Source organism: Vanessa tameamea, chromosome 9, assembly GCF_037043105.1.
Source record: "Vanessa tameamea isolate UH-Manoa-2023 chromosome 9, ilVanTame1 primary haplotype, whole genome shotgun sequence".
NCBI lineage: Eukaryota > Metazoa > Arthropoda > Insecta > Lepidoptera > Nymphalidae > Vanessa > Vanessa tameamea.
The window spans coordinates 9330171-9346258 of record NC_087317.1 but is presented as its reverse complement, the minus strand read 5'-3'; the positions used below and the strand labels follow the sequence as shown (position 1 = coordinate 9346258).

Below are 16088 nucleotides of genomic sequence, written 5' to 3'. Positions count from 1 at the left end.
TAAAAGTAATAATTGATCACTTCAATACGGACCACCTAATTAATTTTCATTAGATTTTTTTTTAAATCAACCATTTTTGAACGAAGCATGCATTAATATTTGACGTTTGGTTTGTTTTTATTTATATAAGTTTTATAGTCTGTACTCTGTAGTACAAATGTGAAATGACAAGTGCGACGATTTTCTCATCATTTGTGATTATTGTTTCGCGACTACATACCTTTTAATTTTTCTATTTATTGGTTATGTTTTAAGTAGATATAAATGTATTAAGCAGAATGGGTTTATTAATACATAGTCGTTAATGAGAATGAAATAAAAATGAAGTATTTATTTATAATATTGTTTGTGGTAGAATCCTTCGGTGTCGGATCTGTTGTGGATAAAGATAGAAAGGTGAAGTGCTTTGTTATGCCCACATTAAATATTTAAAGTGCAAGGTGAAATGAATGTGACGTGAATAGTGCTTTTTTTACAGGAAAATACAGAATTATCCAGAGCTTTAGAAGACCGGCCTTTGCTGTTTGCCACGTTAGGGGGCGGCATGGTGGCTGTGGAACCACAATCGGGAAATATAATATGGAAACTTAAAGACGGTAACAGAAAAATAATTTTGAAATTAGCTACAATACTGTATATTATTTATACACAAATAAAACTAGATTTTTTGTAAGTACTACAAAAGAATTGATTTCTGTGAAATTTTAATAAACTAATATGACTATAACATCTGATGCAACCTTGGATAACGTAATACTCTAAGATTTTATTTATATGCATTTTTAATAATATTATTATGTACCTTTTAAAAATATTAAATAAATTATGAAGTATTTTTTTATACAACAACTTTTAATAAACTGTGAAAGATACGGCACTTAATAAATATTATAATATAAGAGTAAATCTAATATTTTTGTTGGTCAAAAAAAATTTAACAGCCTTTTAATTTATTTTAAAAGTCAAAATCTAACATTTTAACTGACGAATTTTGGAATTCACCAATTTTAAAATTATTATTATTTGATTATGTATAGTCCTCAATTTAATTAGATAATATTAGAATAGTAATTCTTTTTAAAAGAATATTTTATTTCTTGAACAATTAATCGCCAGTTCTATATTGAAGATGTCGTAAACTGATGTAAAACATGTAATTATCTGTAGTTTTCCTTAACTCAATTTGAAAGATTAATATATATTATAAAACATTAAACAAAACATGATAGATATGCTATCCTTTAACCTAATTAGGGGATTAATTTTATTGATAGTGATAAATTATAATACTCTAAATAATTTACAATCTTATTAATATTAATATTTTTGAATATTATTTGTTAATAATTCTATATAGCTTAGGGTTTACCAACTATAATAATTAATAAAAATAATTGATTTATCCGAACTTATATTTCTTTATCAAGCTAAATGATTTATAGGTAAAATGTGAGTGCAAATAAATATTTGTATAATCTTATAAATGTTTCTAATGCTAAAAAAAGGTTTTACTTTAGTCAATTTTAAACATGGAGTGTTAAACAGCTTTTATAGACTGGCCTTCGATCTCTCATTTGAGATTTGTAGCTGATTAATGTTTGAAAACATAAGTGGAGAATAATCATTCCACACATGCATTTTTCACAAACATATTAAGCACATGAAAATTCATTGGTGCTTACACAGGTTTGATCTAGTCTTCAATTAAGAGTCACATGTTCAAGCCATAGGTTATATATAAGCTTTAGTACCCTTCATGTGTTTGATTGTGAGTTATATAATTTATTTAAGAAGGTAAAGGTTTGTGGGTATGAGCAAATGCAGCATCTAATCAAATGTGTTACTTTGTCGAAAGATATTTGCATTGTATATTGAAGCAATCCTTACTCCATCAGAGCCTACCATGAGATCTTATGTTATATAACTTGTACCTGTAATTATACTGGCTTAGGCACGCTTAAAAAAAAAAAAAGGCACTTCAATGCATGGTTTTGAAATTGGTACTTCACGGCAGAATAATTGAAAAGTAATAGGGTGATATTCACAAAGCCTATTCAATATAGAATGTTTCAATATTATTTTACATCCTAATTTACTCAGCCCATAATATAATAATTACATAATTTATTTAAGTCTCATGCATAAGTTCTAGAAACATGTTCCGTTGTAATTATCATATTATTCATATTAATCAATTTATTATCACCATATCATAATATAAATAGTAAAATTATGTCAAATGTGAATAATATTTAGTAAAAATCACTATTGAATTACTATTAGATAAAGACATGCCGGTCGGAATGTACATACCTGGTGTTTGTTATCAATATTAATGCGTTCGTATTTTATCATACGCGCATCGAGCGCCGGCCATGTGGAATTACGTCTACAAGTACCTAGTGATATGTAATAATAATAGATATATGTATAGGTTATTCATATTTTGTTTTGTAAAGCCGGTTTTATTGAATGCACAAACTGTATATATAACTTATTACCAGTCTAGTCACTCGTAGCTAGTAGCTTATACACATTTTGATAATATATAAGTCTTGTTCGGGTGTTTTCCATCAGAGAATGGCCCGTGCTAAACTACGTGCCTTGAAAACAATGTAAAAACGGGTTTTTCGATTGGCATCTCATTGTGTTATCGCTTTTTATTCTGTCTATAAAATACTTAAGAGTAAAAACAAAAAGTTTTAGGCTGGCGTGGGGTTAGCACAACAGATGTATGTGACAGTTTAGTTCTATTATGATGACGTAATTAATAAACCAATATAATGTTATATTGTTAAACGTTATTTATAAAACAATATAAAACGAATCCACTGATTATTATAGAGTGAAGGATTATAGGAAAATAATTGGGTTCATGTACAATATTTTAATAATTAAACTTATTTCCGCATTACTCTTATTCCAAAAAGGGTGTCAAACCCCTTTCGAGTCGTAATACTATACCAGATTTTTTAATTATAAGCGCATATTGTACAAGTTTTATTTCTTTCCTTTTGAAATTTTGTGGCCTCGGGCCTGCGTCTCACTGACATAGCTTAAATTCCTTCCGGTTGAATATTAATTATGCGCTTTTATGTCGAACTCTGAACGAAACCATATAATAATGTATATTAACTATTTGAAAATATTATAAATGTTTATAGATAAGTTCATTTCTACATTACACACTAGCTACCCACCCGTTTTTTTAAACAATATGATGTAGATTGCATTTGACACCTGATCAATACTAACTGTGCTAAAGCATAGTACAACATTACACGCCCCTTTATTTAAATATGTCGTAAAATTGAAAATAAAATTTAACTGAAAAAATTTAAGTAATATTTGTCTACATAATACGCTTAAAATTACTACGTTATCAATGTCGAAAAAGATAAATCCTTCGGCAACTTAAACTAAATTGCACCTATAATGGTTTTTTCTCCTTTTTTAATCACATAGGTAAATAGTTACCGTTGAATTATCTATAAAAGATAGATGCTCGTCATTTTTGTAGATATTTTCTGTTATAATTTTGGCGACGTTCGAAAATTCCTGGAGCGACAATTCTCTCTCCGACTGCTATGGCAAATTACAAATCATGTAGTCTTTATGTAGCGTGAAACTATATTGTAATAATATCAGAGTGCCATTTAAATCAGAATAGGTAATAGTTATTTTTGTTAGTAACTCCGAACATACAATTGTTTCATCTTTATAATATTAATAAGGTTCACAGAGAAGTCACAGATAATTATTAAAAAAATAAATGTATAATAAAGGGTTAATATACGAAAATAAAATCAAGCTAAAGAACTTGATATTTTCGCCGTACAGTAGCAATTTCGAAGAATTTTCTGGTAATAAAAATCGTGTAATTAATATTTAAATATCGACCAATATAGGATTTATAAAAAATGTTCGGTTAATTGTGCAGTAACACGCATTACATTAGCAACAGTTGGTACGCTGGCTGTGTGCGAGCGGAAAGATCTTGGCGCGATAACGATATAATTTAAAATTCATAATTTAAAATATAATCCTAATTACGGTTACTACTAGCGCTGTGCGCTATAAACAGTGTCTATAGGATATCCATTTATATTTATATTTTTGATTGTAGAACCTGTAGTAAAAGTCCCGAATCAACATGCAAATCTCATGCCTCAATTTTTGCCGGATCCTCGCCACGGTTTCCTCTACATGTATGGTCCGAGAGGAGACAAACAGATGCTCAAGAAGTTACCATTCACGATACCGGAGCTGGTGGCGAATGCGCCCTGTCGTTCTACCGAGGGTATTCTTTATACAGGGAAGAAGAGTGACACGTGGTTCATGCTCGATCCTTTAACTGGGACGCGAGAACATGTTTCAGGTATATTTCGTCTAGAAGTTTTTTTATTAATTCTTGCAATGCCTGTTCTCAATAGTTCCTAATATTCTCCCCTCTAGTTAAGTGCAAAGCTTATGTTAGAAGTGGGGTCCATAATAGCCCAATAGGTTCACGATCGAACCTGCGACTTTTACATAGCTGAGCGCCCATAAAAAAATATTATTTATCAATTCTATGACTTATAATAAAAAACTGGTTCAAATTCTACCTCAAGTTATTTTTTTATTTACGAATAAAATAAATTTTAATATTATAGTTAATGTTCTGTGTAGTGTAATGTAATTTTGTCTTTATTTAAGAAATTATCTCACAAAAGTTATGTACGCAAAGATTTGTCTTTCAACACTATTACCACATATCACACGAACATTGATGATTTGTTTGCGTAATTATTTACAAACAACAATTTCCTCAGGCTTCGACAGTTCAAAGATATTTGACAGTGACAATGATCACACGTGCGAAGGCAAAAAGCGTGGTGTTTACATCGCTCGCACGGAATACAACATATTGATGCACGACGCTAACAATGAAAATCAGAACTGGAACGTCACATTCTTCGACTACACCTCGCATGCGATGGGCAAAGAAATGCTGAACGATTATGGTATGGAATAAATTACGTCTTAACCTCCCCTAACATTAGTGATTGAATTTTTGATGGACCACGAAAATTCTGGCTTGGTTCTTTTAGTCTTCGTTATATACCTATATAGTGAATATTTTAGAGCGAAATTGAAAAATGCATTTATGTAATTAAACTTATTAAAATAATTTGTGTTCTTAATTCTCGTTATTGCGTTTCGTGTACTTATTTTAATACACGACGCACGTCTTCAGTACAGTGATCTTACGTTTATTGACAATCAAGTTTAGCGAGTCATTGTAATCTATTTATAGGTTACTTTCAAATTTGTTAGCGTTCGTTAGGTAATAATATTTTTAAAGGGTAATGACTCCCATATAATGAGTAGATACATTTTTTTTTCAAAGTATGAATAAATGCTAATGTTAGATATTAACTGCGGCTTTGGGCTTTTCTCCCTTTTTTTCGAAAAGAAAGTATTTTTACAGAATTCTAAAACTCATAATATTTCTTTGTAGTTCGGTTGGTAGCGTGGGAATAAAAATAGAACTGACAAACATACATAGTTATAGCATTTATATGTTAGTAATCTTCGAAGATTAAAAAAAATTAATAATCGTAATCAATCAATTTATAGACGTGGGTTTTACTAAATATACGTTTTTGATTATTAACGCCTTATCAAGAAAACCGAGTGATAATTGTCAAAATAATCGCGACATCGGCTTGTTAAATAACACAGTCTATATTATCGTATTTTCTAGATAGGTGAACGCATCGTCTCCCGAACTATTTGTGATAACTCCAAAATAAACCTGGCAATAAAAATTTTGCTTACAAAACAATTATTAAATTTATTTATAAATTATTTTATTATTTGATAAAATTTGAACTTGAAAAATTATCCTCCTAAGATATTGATGTAAACGATATCCTGTAAAGGACAAAGGATAGGTTCTGAATGTATACTAAACATATTTATATACGTATAAATATTCGCAAATAATTCATTATTTTTGATCAAAATTTAAAAGAAAAAACATGGATACCATGAGTTATCCTTAGAAGATAGACATGTGCTGTCTTGGACTTTTTTAGAATATTTTAAGAGAAACAAAACAATATATGAAACATACACCATGGAAGTTTTTAAGATGCACGACTTAGTCAACGAATATAGTCATGAATTTAGCTTATTTATAAATAAAGTATACATAATACATAGCCCTATGGTTATCTGGAATAATGTACCTTTCAAAAGGTGAATGATTTTGTCGAAAATTATATATGTAATCTGTGGTTCGGGAACTTTACTTTCCGATACAAACAAGCTTAACGCTCTCTGATTATAATATTATATCTATATATGCAAGTGTATCGTGTTACCGGGTTGAGAAATGATGCGCTTACATAGTAATCATAATTGATCCCTTATCTATTGACCTGTCATTTCACACGTATGTCATTCGTTTAATACAAGTACAGCTTATCGTATGTAACTTAATATCTTTATTTTAGGCATCATACATTTTACATCGACATCGAATGGGCGCGTCATGTCATTTGATCGAAAAACTGGTGACCTCGTGTGGTCACATAATTTTGAAACGCCAGTCGTTGCTGCCTATTTACTAGACAGAGAAGGACTTATATCTGTCCCTTTCAACTCTATAGGCGATGACACGTTGGACCATATCATGGAAGATGCCTCCACTTTAAGAAATGGACAGGGAATTAAAAATTCCAATATTGAATTGTAGTAAGTTATCTTAAGATTTATTCGGTGATCCTAACCTTATACTATCAAAGCATTGTTGAAATGATTTTTTTTAATTATCTGTTTACAGTCCTACTTTATACATAGGCGAGCACAATCACGGCCTGTACGCTTTGTCATCGCTAGTGGACAAAAATACAGTGACAATATCCACAGGGCACACGAGACCATTGCTTTTAGAAGGTCCCGTCACTGAAAACCAAGCGAAAGCGGAACGAGTCACATACGAACCGTTTAAAAACGTTCACTACCAACTTAACGATCTAAACTTACACGTTGCTCCGCCGTATTTACTCCTGGGACATTACAAAGTGCCGGAACTTACCACATCATGGATGCCGCAGCTTCCGAATATGAACTTCCTCAACGCGCATTTAACTCAGAACAATGCCGTTAAATTGATAAATGGGGAAGTTCACACCGACTCTGAGAAAGACGGTGAAAACGAGACCAACTTAAAGTCTAGCTCCGTATCAGTTTCCGTTCAGACCGATGAGTTTCAGGACTTCCACTTTAGACCAGATCTGTGGTACAAGCAAGGGTATATCTGGCTCCATCAGCAAGAGAACAAGGCGTTGAAAGTCCTGCTTATAATTCTGACGGGCCTGGTCGTTGCTATGTTTTGGTATCTGCGTTATCAAGTAAGTTGATACATTTTGTTTTTGGATTCAATTTAAATATTATATAATTTTTATTTGTGAAGTATATGCTACGTGTTTAAAGATGATATTTGTACAGTTGGGTATGAATGAGTTTTACTTTTTAAATGGTAATTATACTAAGTGTTGTCTAAACCAATAATTCAGGTGGAATAAATAATCATCAGCGTCATATACGTAGGTAATTAATGGCTAATATTAACATAGGCTGACTGCCTCGTTGGTCTAAATTTGGTCGATTTTGAACGGAATAGAGAGTTGTACAATTGTAATTGCTCACACTTGTCCTGCGTAGTTGGCTAGTCTCGGAGAATAGCCGCCGTGGTCTAAATCGGTCAGTATTATATAGTCATATCAGCATATGTTGATAAAATAAATATTTATAATTAAAAAAAAAAAAAATCTTTCGGTGTTATAGAAACATTATCCAAACAAAATTATTCTTCAATCATCGAGTAACAGCCTGTAAACTTCCTACTGCTGGGCTAAAGCCTTACTCTCCCGGTGAGAAGGTTTGGAGCTTATTCCACCACGCTGCTCCAATGCGGTTTGATGGATACAATGCGGCCGAATTTTGTTGAAATTAGACACATGCGGTTTCCTCACGATGCTTTCCTTCAGCGCCGAGATTTTATTTTATTAGGACAACCAACAGTAGATACAATATCACATCCAAAATAAAAAAATATTAACACAAATTAAGCACATGAAAATTGCGCGGTGCTTGCCTGGATTTGAATCCGCATTCATCGGTTGCACGCGTTCTCACCACTGGGCCATCTCGGCTCTTCAAAAATGTTTAATGGGAAATTAATGCCTTGCAGTATTAATTAATCGGTTCTATGTCATGAAATAATTTCTTTATCGTTGATACTGTTCGTAGCGAAACTGTTATCGTGCTTTGCTTAATTGTATTTTTCCAATTGGGATTTTATTATTTTCATAAATAATTATTAATAAATAACTATTACCTTTGCGTGATTTTTTTTTTTTAGTTAGGTTTTTTATCTTTTTCATAAGCTCAATGACTTATTTTTGATAACACGTTTTTTGTAATTATATAATAACATGTTGGATAATTTCAAGGCCACAATATTATGAATAAAATTTTTCATGTTATAGAAATAATTGCTACGAGTATTTAAAACGGGATATTTACCATGTTTTTTATTTTTATTTGGTGGAGCTCGTGAAGAAGACATTCGTAGATAACGTCGAAATATCGAGTAATAAAAATAATCAAATTAATTTAAAATCTTATATAGAAATAATTATCATCGTTTTTATATATTTTTCTTTTTTTTTTGAGTTTCTTCATTATTTGTTGTCATTTGCCTCGTAGGTCTAGTCGCTAGCTTATAACGCTACACTTATCCGAGATCCCTTTTGAGAGATTCAAATGAATAAAACGATCTTTGATAGACCTAGGTTTTACTGTTGCAATATCTTTGTAGCAGTTTGCAAGTTATCATTGTTTACGATCCGGTCCGGTCTCTTCGGTCTTGTCGGATTGTAGTCCTATTAGAAGACTCAGGGTATAAAGAGTCCGCTAATCTTCGTTGGGAATGGTTGTCATGACCGGATGACCGGACGAGCTGTCACTTTTCCTTCCAATCTTTTTTTGAATTAATTTAATTTTTATTTTAGGCATGTGATAAAAGTCTCATCCAATAAGGTTTAAATGATCGATATCAACGATTACATTGTATAGTATATTGTCTCTACATGCATATTTTGATGTTAAGGTACATAGATTGATGACGTAGCTATAATATTGAAATGAGTTAGCCCTTGAAAAACGATCGATAGTTTGATACCGGCCGCAAGAATATAATGTACCTATGTAGGTCATTTAATCTATCTTTACACAAATATAATTAGGCATGCAAAATTTTAATGTCTCTAAAATGATTCGAATTTGGAACATAAATTTTAAATTGTTAATACTTAGGCTTGTATATGTTGTATTGTATTGTATTTTATTTAGTTTTCACGGCCCCTTATAGCGATTTCCGAAAGCCGTCTATTTTATGTAGTTTGTTTGCATTAGATTCTTCATATAATCACAACGGATATCCTGTTTAAAAAAATGGTCATTTAGAATAATATTTTGTCGAATTAGCTTTATGATACCGATCTTCTGATTACTGAACGAAATAAATAATACAGTTGTTACTTAAGTTTTCTTAATATCGATCTAAGTTAATTATAGTTATTATAGTATATTAAATAGTAACGGTATCTTTATATACATATTATTAAAATTAAGTACCTGGGCTACCGAGTCCCGCTCAACGCTAATCATTTATTATAAAAAAATGTTTGCTTTTTTGCGAAAAATTAAGAAATTTGTGGAAATACACCAATATAGATTATATCAAAAATAAATTCTACCTAAATTCAAAATTTGTGTTGAATCCTCAAAGTAATTTCATAGATACGCGAATTATATTTATATATAAGAATTTTTTATTTAATATTTATAAATATTTTATGGATATATTGTGTTCTAATGTTTTCATCCATGGAAAAGATGACGTATTAGGTCACCAACACATTTGTATTATCGTTATCTATAAAAAAATAATTAGCGACAATCAATCTTAATCTTAAAGGAAGTAAAGATACTATCGACTTTTTTTATATTTTATTTATTTACTAGTTGCCACGCGCGGTATTGAATGTATGTATGTATGTATGTATGTATGTATGTATGTATGTATGTATGTGTGTGTATTTCGCACTCTTAGTAAAACATCGATAGAACTCAATATTTGAAAAATAATAATTCTATGGTTTAGTTAAAAAACTGTTTTTTTTTTTTTAATTATTGAACGAAAATGCCTTTGTTTTTTTTTTACTACAACTAAAAGGTTATATTGTATTTAAGACAACAATGTTTTAAATTTTGTTTTAAGGTTTATTTACACTAAAAATATAACATTAGTACCAAAAGTTAGTGATTTTGATTTCGGTCAGTATCTATGCAGACTATAGCCGTTCTCTAGATTCTAAGAAATATCAAAAAATAATAAACCGATTTATCATCAGGCTCGAGAGTTTCAACAACTGTCTCAAGGCGGTTCACGAAGTTCGAACTCGTCTACTTCCTCTCAAGGAGAAGTGACAGGTCAGCTGGTAGAACTTGGGGAGGGGGAGGTTCGTATCGGCAAGATCAGCTTCTACACAGGTCAAGTGTTAGGGAAGGGATGTGAAGGAACATTTGTGTACAGGTGAGTGTAACTAGCTCACTCAATAATTGTTAACACAAGGTCAAGTAAGACTTAAGTCAATTTTTTACAAGCTTTTTAATTTAATTCGTCTGTTATTACGTATGGATTTTTCAATTAAATTTTTAACCAGTTTTAATCCTAATCGCGCTGAAATATCATACTTTTGGTGATAGTTACATTGTTATACAAATATTATTTCTTTAAGCAGACGTATGGTTCAATTGAAAGGGATTCAATAAATGTGTGAATTGCTTATTATTTTCTTATTGATTTACTATTAAATCAGGAATACAATACTTTCAGGGGCACATTCGACAAGCGAGCGGTGGCCGTGAAGCGCCTGCTGCCGGAGTGCTTCACGTTCGCGGACCGCGAGGTGACGCTGCTGCGCGAGTCGGACGCGCACGCGCACGTCGTGCGGTACTACTGCACGGAGCGCGATAAACAGTTCAGGTTAGATATTGAGTCGATACGACATTCATTCATTCATCTGATATATATGTTAATATGTCATACTAATTTCCTGATGATTTTAGATCTCATGGTAAGATGAGAGAAAAGAGTTCTTTTTTTGTTGTGTTAATTGGGTTCGCTAATATCATATTTTATTTAAAGTAAATACTCATTGCTTTGTTTATAAAAAAAAAGCAAAATAAATTGTTGACCCCGAACTCCGTAACGTAGTCGTCGTTAGAGAACGCCAAATTTGTTGCAAAAGAGTGTCTTAATATAAATTGTTAAAGACGAGTCTAAGATTTATCACTTGCTTTAGATGAGAATTGAAATAAATCTAATTTATATTTTCTACAGATACATTGCGTTAGAGCTGTGCTCAGCGACGTTACAGGATTATGTCGAGAGGAAATTGAATTTCGAATGCAAAATCGAAGCAGTTGAAGTGTTACGACAGGCGACGTTGGGTCTCTCGCATCTACATTCCATGGATATCGGTAATTTGCATTAAAACTTTTTTGTCCGTATATTGCACACCTCGAATGTGAACGTCTATTGTGTTTTGCATACATTTCTAGGTCATTTTAGCGATCTTAAACAATAAAATAAATAAAAATATTTTATATAGCTCCAATGTCTATTAGTGGCGGTGAGGACTCTGTTACGGTTGGTTTATTTGCCAGTCCACGTGGATATATAAGAAAAAAAATATTTTAGTCCAAAAAGTAATTGCGCTAAAATACACTTGAAAACACAATATCTATTGAAAATCTCTGGACATATTATGACTAATAATTATAATCAACGATAAATTTTAAATCATCATCCTCCTGCCCGAGCCCAATTTTACTTGGGGTCGGCGCAGCGTGTCTTCTTCCATACTTCTCTGTCTGACGTCATCTCACAAGTAACATTCTTTCTAGCCATGTCGTCTTTCGTTTCTTTGATTTTAAACCGTCGTATATAAACAGTGTCTTCTATCTATCACTCTATTTTATAATGAAATGAGCGATTGAGGTGTGCAATTTTTATTTATAATAATTTTTAAATGATTTATTACGTATAATTAAACTTTAATTTCATTCATATACTGTAAAGATAATTACTTTTTTTTTAATTGCTAAATAGTACTCTATGTTGAAACTTGTGATTTATTTAAAGTTGCCAGTTCACAGAGATATCAAACCTCATAATGTTCTGCTGTCCATGCCGTCGGGGACTGGCGAGGTTCGCGCGATGATATCAGACTTTGGTCTGTCGAAAAAATTGAATATCGGACGAGTCAGTTTCTCGAGGCGTTCTGGAGTCACCGGTACTGATGGTTGGATAGCGCCCGAAATGATCAACGGGGAAAGAACGGTGAGAATATAAGCTTAGGACTCCGCAAAGTCAATACATCCCTACATATTACACAAACAAATTATTTAATTCTACGAGAAAGAAAAAAAAACCAGTTAATTAGTTTTCTATCAAATTTACATGTAAATAAATAATATTATTCTATGCAATTATTAAAATGCGTGGAATTAGTATTCGATGACTTTCATGTAGTATTTAAATGTATATATTTTTATAGCCTATTCCAAAGGAAGTAGGAATAAAGATAAACAAACCTCGGATTAACGTATTTCATGAGATTTGCTAATAACTCAGCTATACTGTGCACTACTAAGAGTTTATAATTAATATATATTTATTTATAATACAACACTATTACAATCAACTACTTTAATTTTTATATCCACTTTAATTTGACTTCCAAAATTCCGTTAACAGTTTCGTCGAAAATTTTTCGCAAGTCCATAGTAATATGATTAATAATGATATGGCGTCAATTTGCTGTCAAATGTTGTTTATTTGGTTTTAATCCTCTTATGGTTGGTATATATATGTATATGATATATCTAATTTGATGAGTGACATAGAGTTGACATTTAAAACTTATAGTGGTCGTTATAGTTTCTTTCAATAGAGTTTATTTTGATTACTTATATAATGGTATCCTATATTATCGTATTTATAGATATTGACAATTAAAATAATAAGTAAATAAAATAGAAATACGAATTAATTACTTTTTGTCTTAAATTTGTCGGTATTGTTTGTTTGTAGTGTAGAATAAAGTATTTTAATAATAATAATATTTAGCTTGATTAATGTTATATACTTTGTCATATACTATTGATGTATATAAGAATTGAAAAAAATAAAATAAAATACAAAAATAATAATTTTAATCTGAATAATTTAATTTTCAGACAACGTCAGTCGACATGTTTTCTCTGGGCTGTGTGTTTTACTACGTGCTGTCAAAGGGATACCATCCCTTCGGCGACGTGCTGAGGAGGCAGGCTAACATACTTACTGGGGAATATAATTTGGATCAATTGGAGTAAGCATAAATATAAGTTTTGATTTAATTATAACGAATTTTTATTAATGTTTTGTGTTTTTAATTGCCTATAGAAAAGTGTTGCCCGAAGAAGAAGTGTTGATAGCAAAGATCTTGATCAGATCGATGATCGGCGAGCGCGCACACGCGAGGCCGGCCTGCGCCGCCGTGCTCAAGTACCCCATGTTCTGGGGGAAGCAGAGCATATTGAACTTCTTACAGGTTAGATTACGTGAGACGGTTCTAATTTAAATTAAAAAAAACATGATATACACAGCTGACCATACCGCTTTGCTGTGTATTTATGATCGACATAAAATGATCTGAATTTCAAACTCATATTATCAGACGAGCCAACTAAGCAGGACATATTTTAGTGCACAAATGTGTGCGCATACACAGGTGTACTAGGATAGTGATCCTCTCACGCTTGTAATACGATGGGATGGAAAGAGTTCAGGAACAATAGCTTAACGTGCTTTCCGAGGCACGGCACTTCCAACTTTAGACTTGGAGCCGTTACTGCCAACGAAGCAGTCATATAAAAGAGAAAATAATTATGTTTTCCCTTTTATATGACTATTCTAAGGATAAAAAATGACCATGCAAGTATGCGTCGTTAGGACGTGAGCGACCAGGTGGAGAGCTGCAGCGGAGGCGTGGAGGGCGCGGCGCCCGCGCTGGAGCGCGGCGCGCGGCGCGTGCTGCGCGGCGACTGGCGCGCGCACGTGTGCGGCGCCGTGGCCGCCGACCTGCGCGCGCGCCGCACCTACCGCGGGGAGCGCGTCGCGCACCTGCTGCGCGCCATCCGCAACAAGGTCAGCCAGACGCGTGGACTGGACCGACTTATTTTGGGGACAGTCTGTAATTATACTAATCGGGCACCCACAATCTTCAGATTCCGATTATCAGTAAATTTAGGTCCGATTGTATCCCGGTGGATGGTCTGTGGTGTTGACTGTCTCGGCTCTTTAATATTTCATAATTCAATTAACTCTTAACCTCATAACCTTCTATGACAAATGTTTAACTTATTCCACTTATTGTTAACTCAGGGCTTACACTGACTTCGCTACTCAATGAGTTACTTTTGACATTAAAACTAAATGCACAGCTAGACATTTTTGAACTCATGTATAACAAAACGTGAATACTGATCATATTATATTCAATAAACAATTTTAACATTTTAGAAACATCACTACAGAGAACTAGACGTGGAAATTCGTGAAAGCCTCGGGAAGTTGCCCGATGGATTCGTCTCCTACTGGCTCAAGAGGTTCCCGCTGCTGCTGCCACACGTGTGGATACAGATGCAACAATACAAACAGGAAGACATTTTACAAGCTTACTACCCGCATTCCTTCACCTTCAATAGAGATGACATCATAGAATTCAGTGACGATATGGACAATGAAGAATTACTCCCGAGTGATATGGAGAAAAATGAACTGTTCCTTAAAAGCAAAGTTTTCTTTGATGAAAACGATAAAGAAAAAAAAAATTACAGAAAGGAAGGGTCTCCTCGTAAACGTGCAGAGATAGTGAACTGGCGGAGTGACCAGCAAAGCACAGACTTTAGGATACTTAGGCAAGACGACGTGAGAATGAGAGATAGGCATTATTATAAGAAAAAGGAAAAGAAAAGGGAAGATATACCCGTCTGGAGTTTACCTCCGCAGTAGTTTACTAAGTTTTATTTATTTAATTTTTATATAAGTGCAATTCGTAAGATTAAGTGGCGAAAATGGTCTCAATAAAATTTGTACTGACCGTAGTTAAATTTAGGAACTACTAGATGAGATTTTGAGTGTATGAGATGAGAGATTATTGAGCATTATTACATGATGTTTGGACTATGGCCGATGATTTTATTATATGTGTATAGAGATATTTTTTTTAATATTTATTAAAAATTGAAAGTAGGGACCAAAACAAGGCAAGGATTACAGATGATAATCATGTTTTAGTTTTGTGTTATTTATTAATCTATAAACTTCTATAATTTAAAATATATATATATATATTGTTATATAGAATTGGTTACATGTTTGTACTTCAACATTTAATATGAGTTTATATTTGTCAGATATAGAGTGTGGAGGTAAGGAGGTCTTATATATCAAGCGTCCCTGATGTTAAGAAAATGTAAGATTAGCCTAATATAGAATAAATACAAAAAGAAACTGAAAACAATAAACAGTCGTGATTAATAATATCTCAATCACGTCTTGTCGAAAGCCTTATGTTTGTTTATATAGTTATAAAGGGGGCTTGACAATGCACATTCGGATATTATTGTTGAAGCGATTTTGAACTTGCTTTCGCCTAAATTATGCAATTCTAAACGTATCTATACAATATCGTCCTCTACGTTTAATTAATTATTATTTTTTTAAATTAACAATTATAATAATTATTTTTTCACTGCCTTTATTCTTAGTCTTATTAAATCGCCGATTATATTTTGACGATGATGGGCTCGCCTTCGTTTATCAACAGATACATACGTTATACTTGATATCAACATATTGTAGTTGTCTCTGTATAAATAAAAATCGCTAGGTGTCTTAAGGTTTGCTGGTTGGTAAG

General features: G+C 32.4%; 1 protein-coding gene across 1 annotated transcript; it reads left to right on the top strand.

Annotated features, from left to right (window-relative positions):
• The first annotated feature begins 170 nt into the window (after positions 1-170).
• Ire1 (Inositol-requiring enzyme-1) lies at positions 171-15374 on the top strand. The gene is made up of 14 exons (XM_026632716.2): positions 171-396; positions 479-596; positions 4127-4378; positions 4812-5003; positions 6501-6741; positions 6830-7400; positions 10470-10651; positions 10955-11104; positions 11462-11601; positions 12273-12463; positions 13363-13496; positions 13571-13718; positions 14120-14314; positions 14690-15374. Exons 1-14 carry the CDS (start codon positions 322-324, stop codon positions 15179-15181), a joined length of 3081 nt encoding a protein of 1026 aa, XP_026488501.2. The 5' UTR covers positions 171-321; the 3' UTR covers positions 15182-15374.
• The last annotated feature ends 714 nt before the right edge of the window (positions 15375-16088 follow it).

Excerpts from the sequence above, each read along its gene's own strand:
- Ire1 (XM_026632716.2), top strand. The coding sequence starts at position 322 with ATGAAGTATTTATTTATAATATTGTTTGTGGTAGAATCCTTCGGTGTC. Across the intron at positions 12,464-13,362 it reads TGATCAACGGGGAAAGAACG|ACAACGTCAGTCGACATGTT; the intron begins GTGAGAATATAA and ends TTTAATTTTCAG. Across the intron at positions 13,497-13,570 it reads TATAATTTGGATCAATTGGA|AAAAGTGTTGCCCGAAGAAG; the intron begins GTAAGCATAAAT and ends AATTGCCTATAG.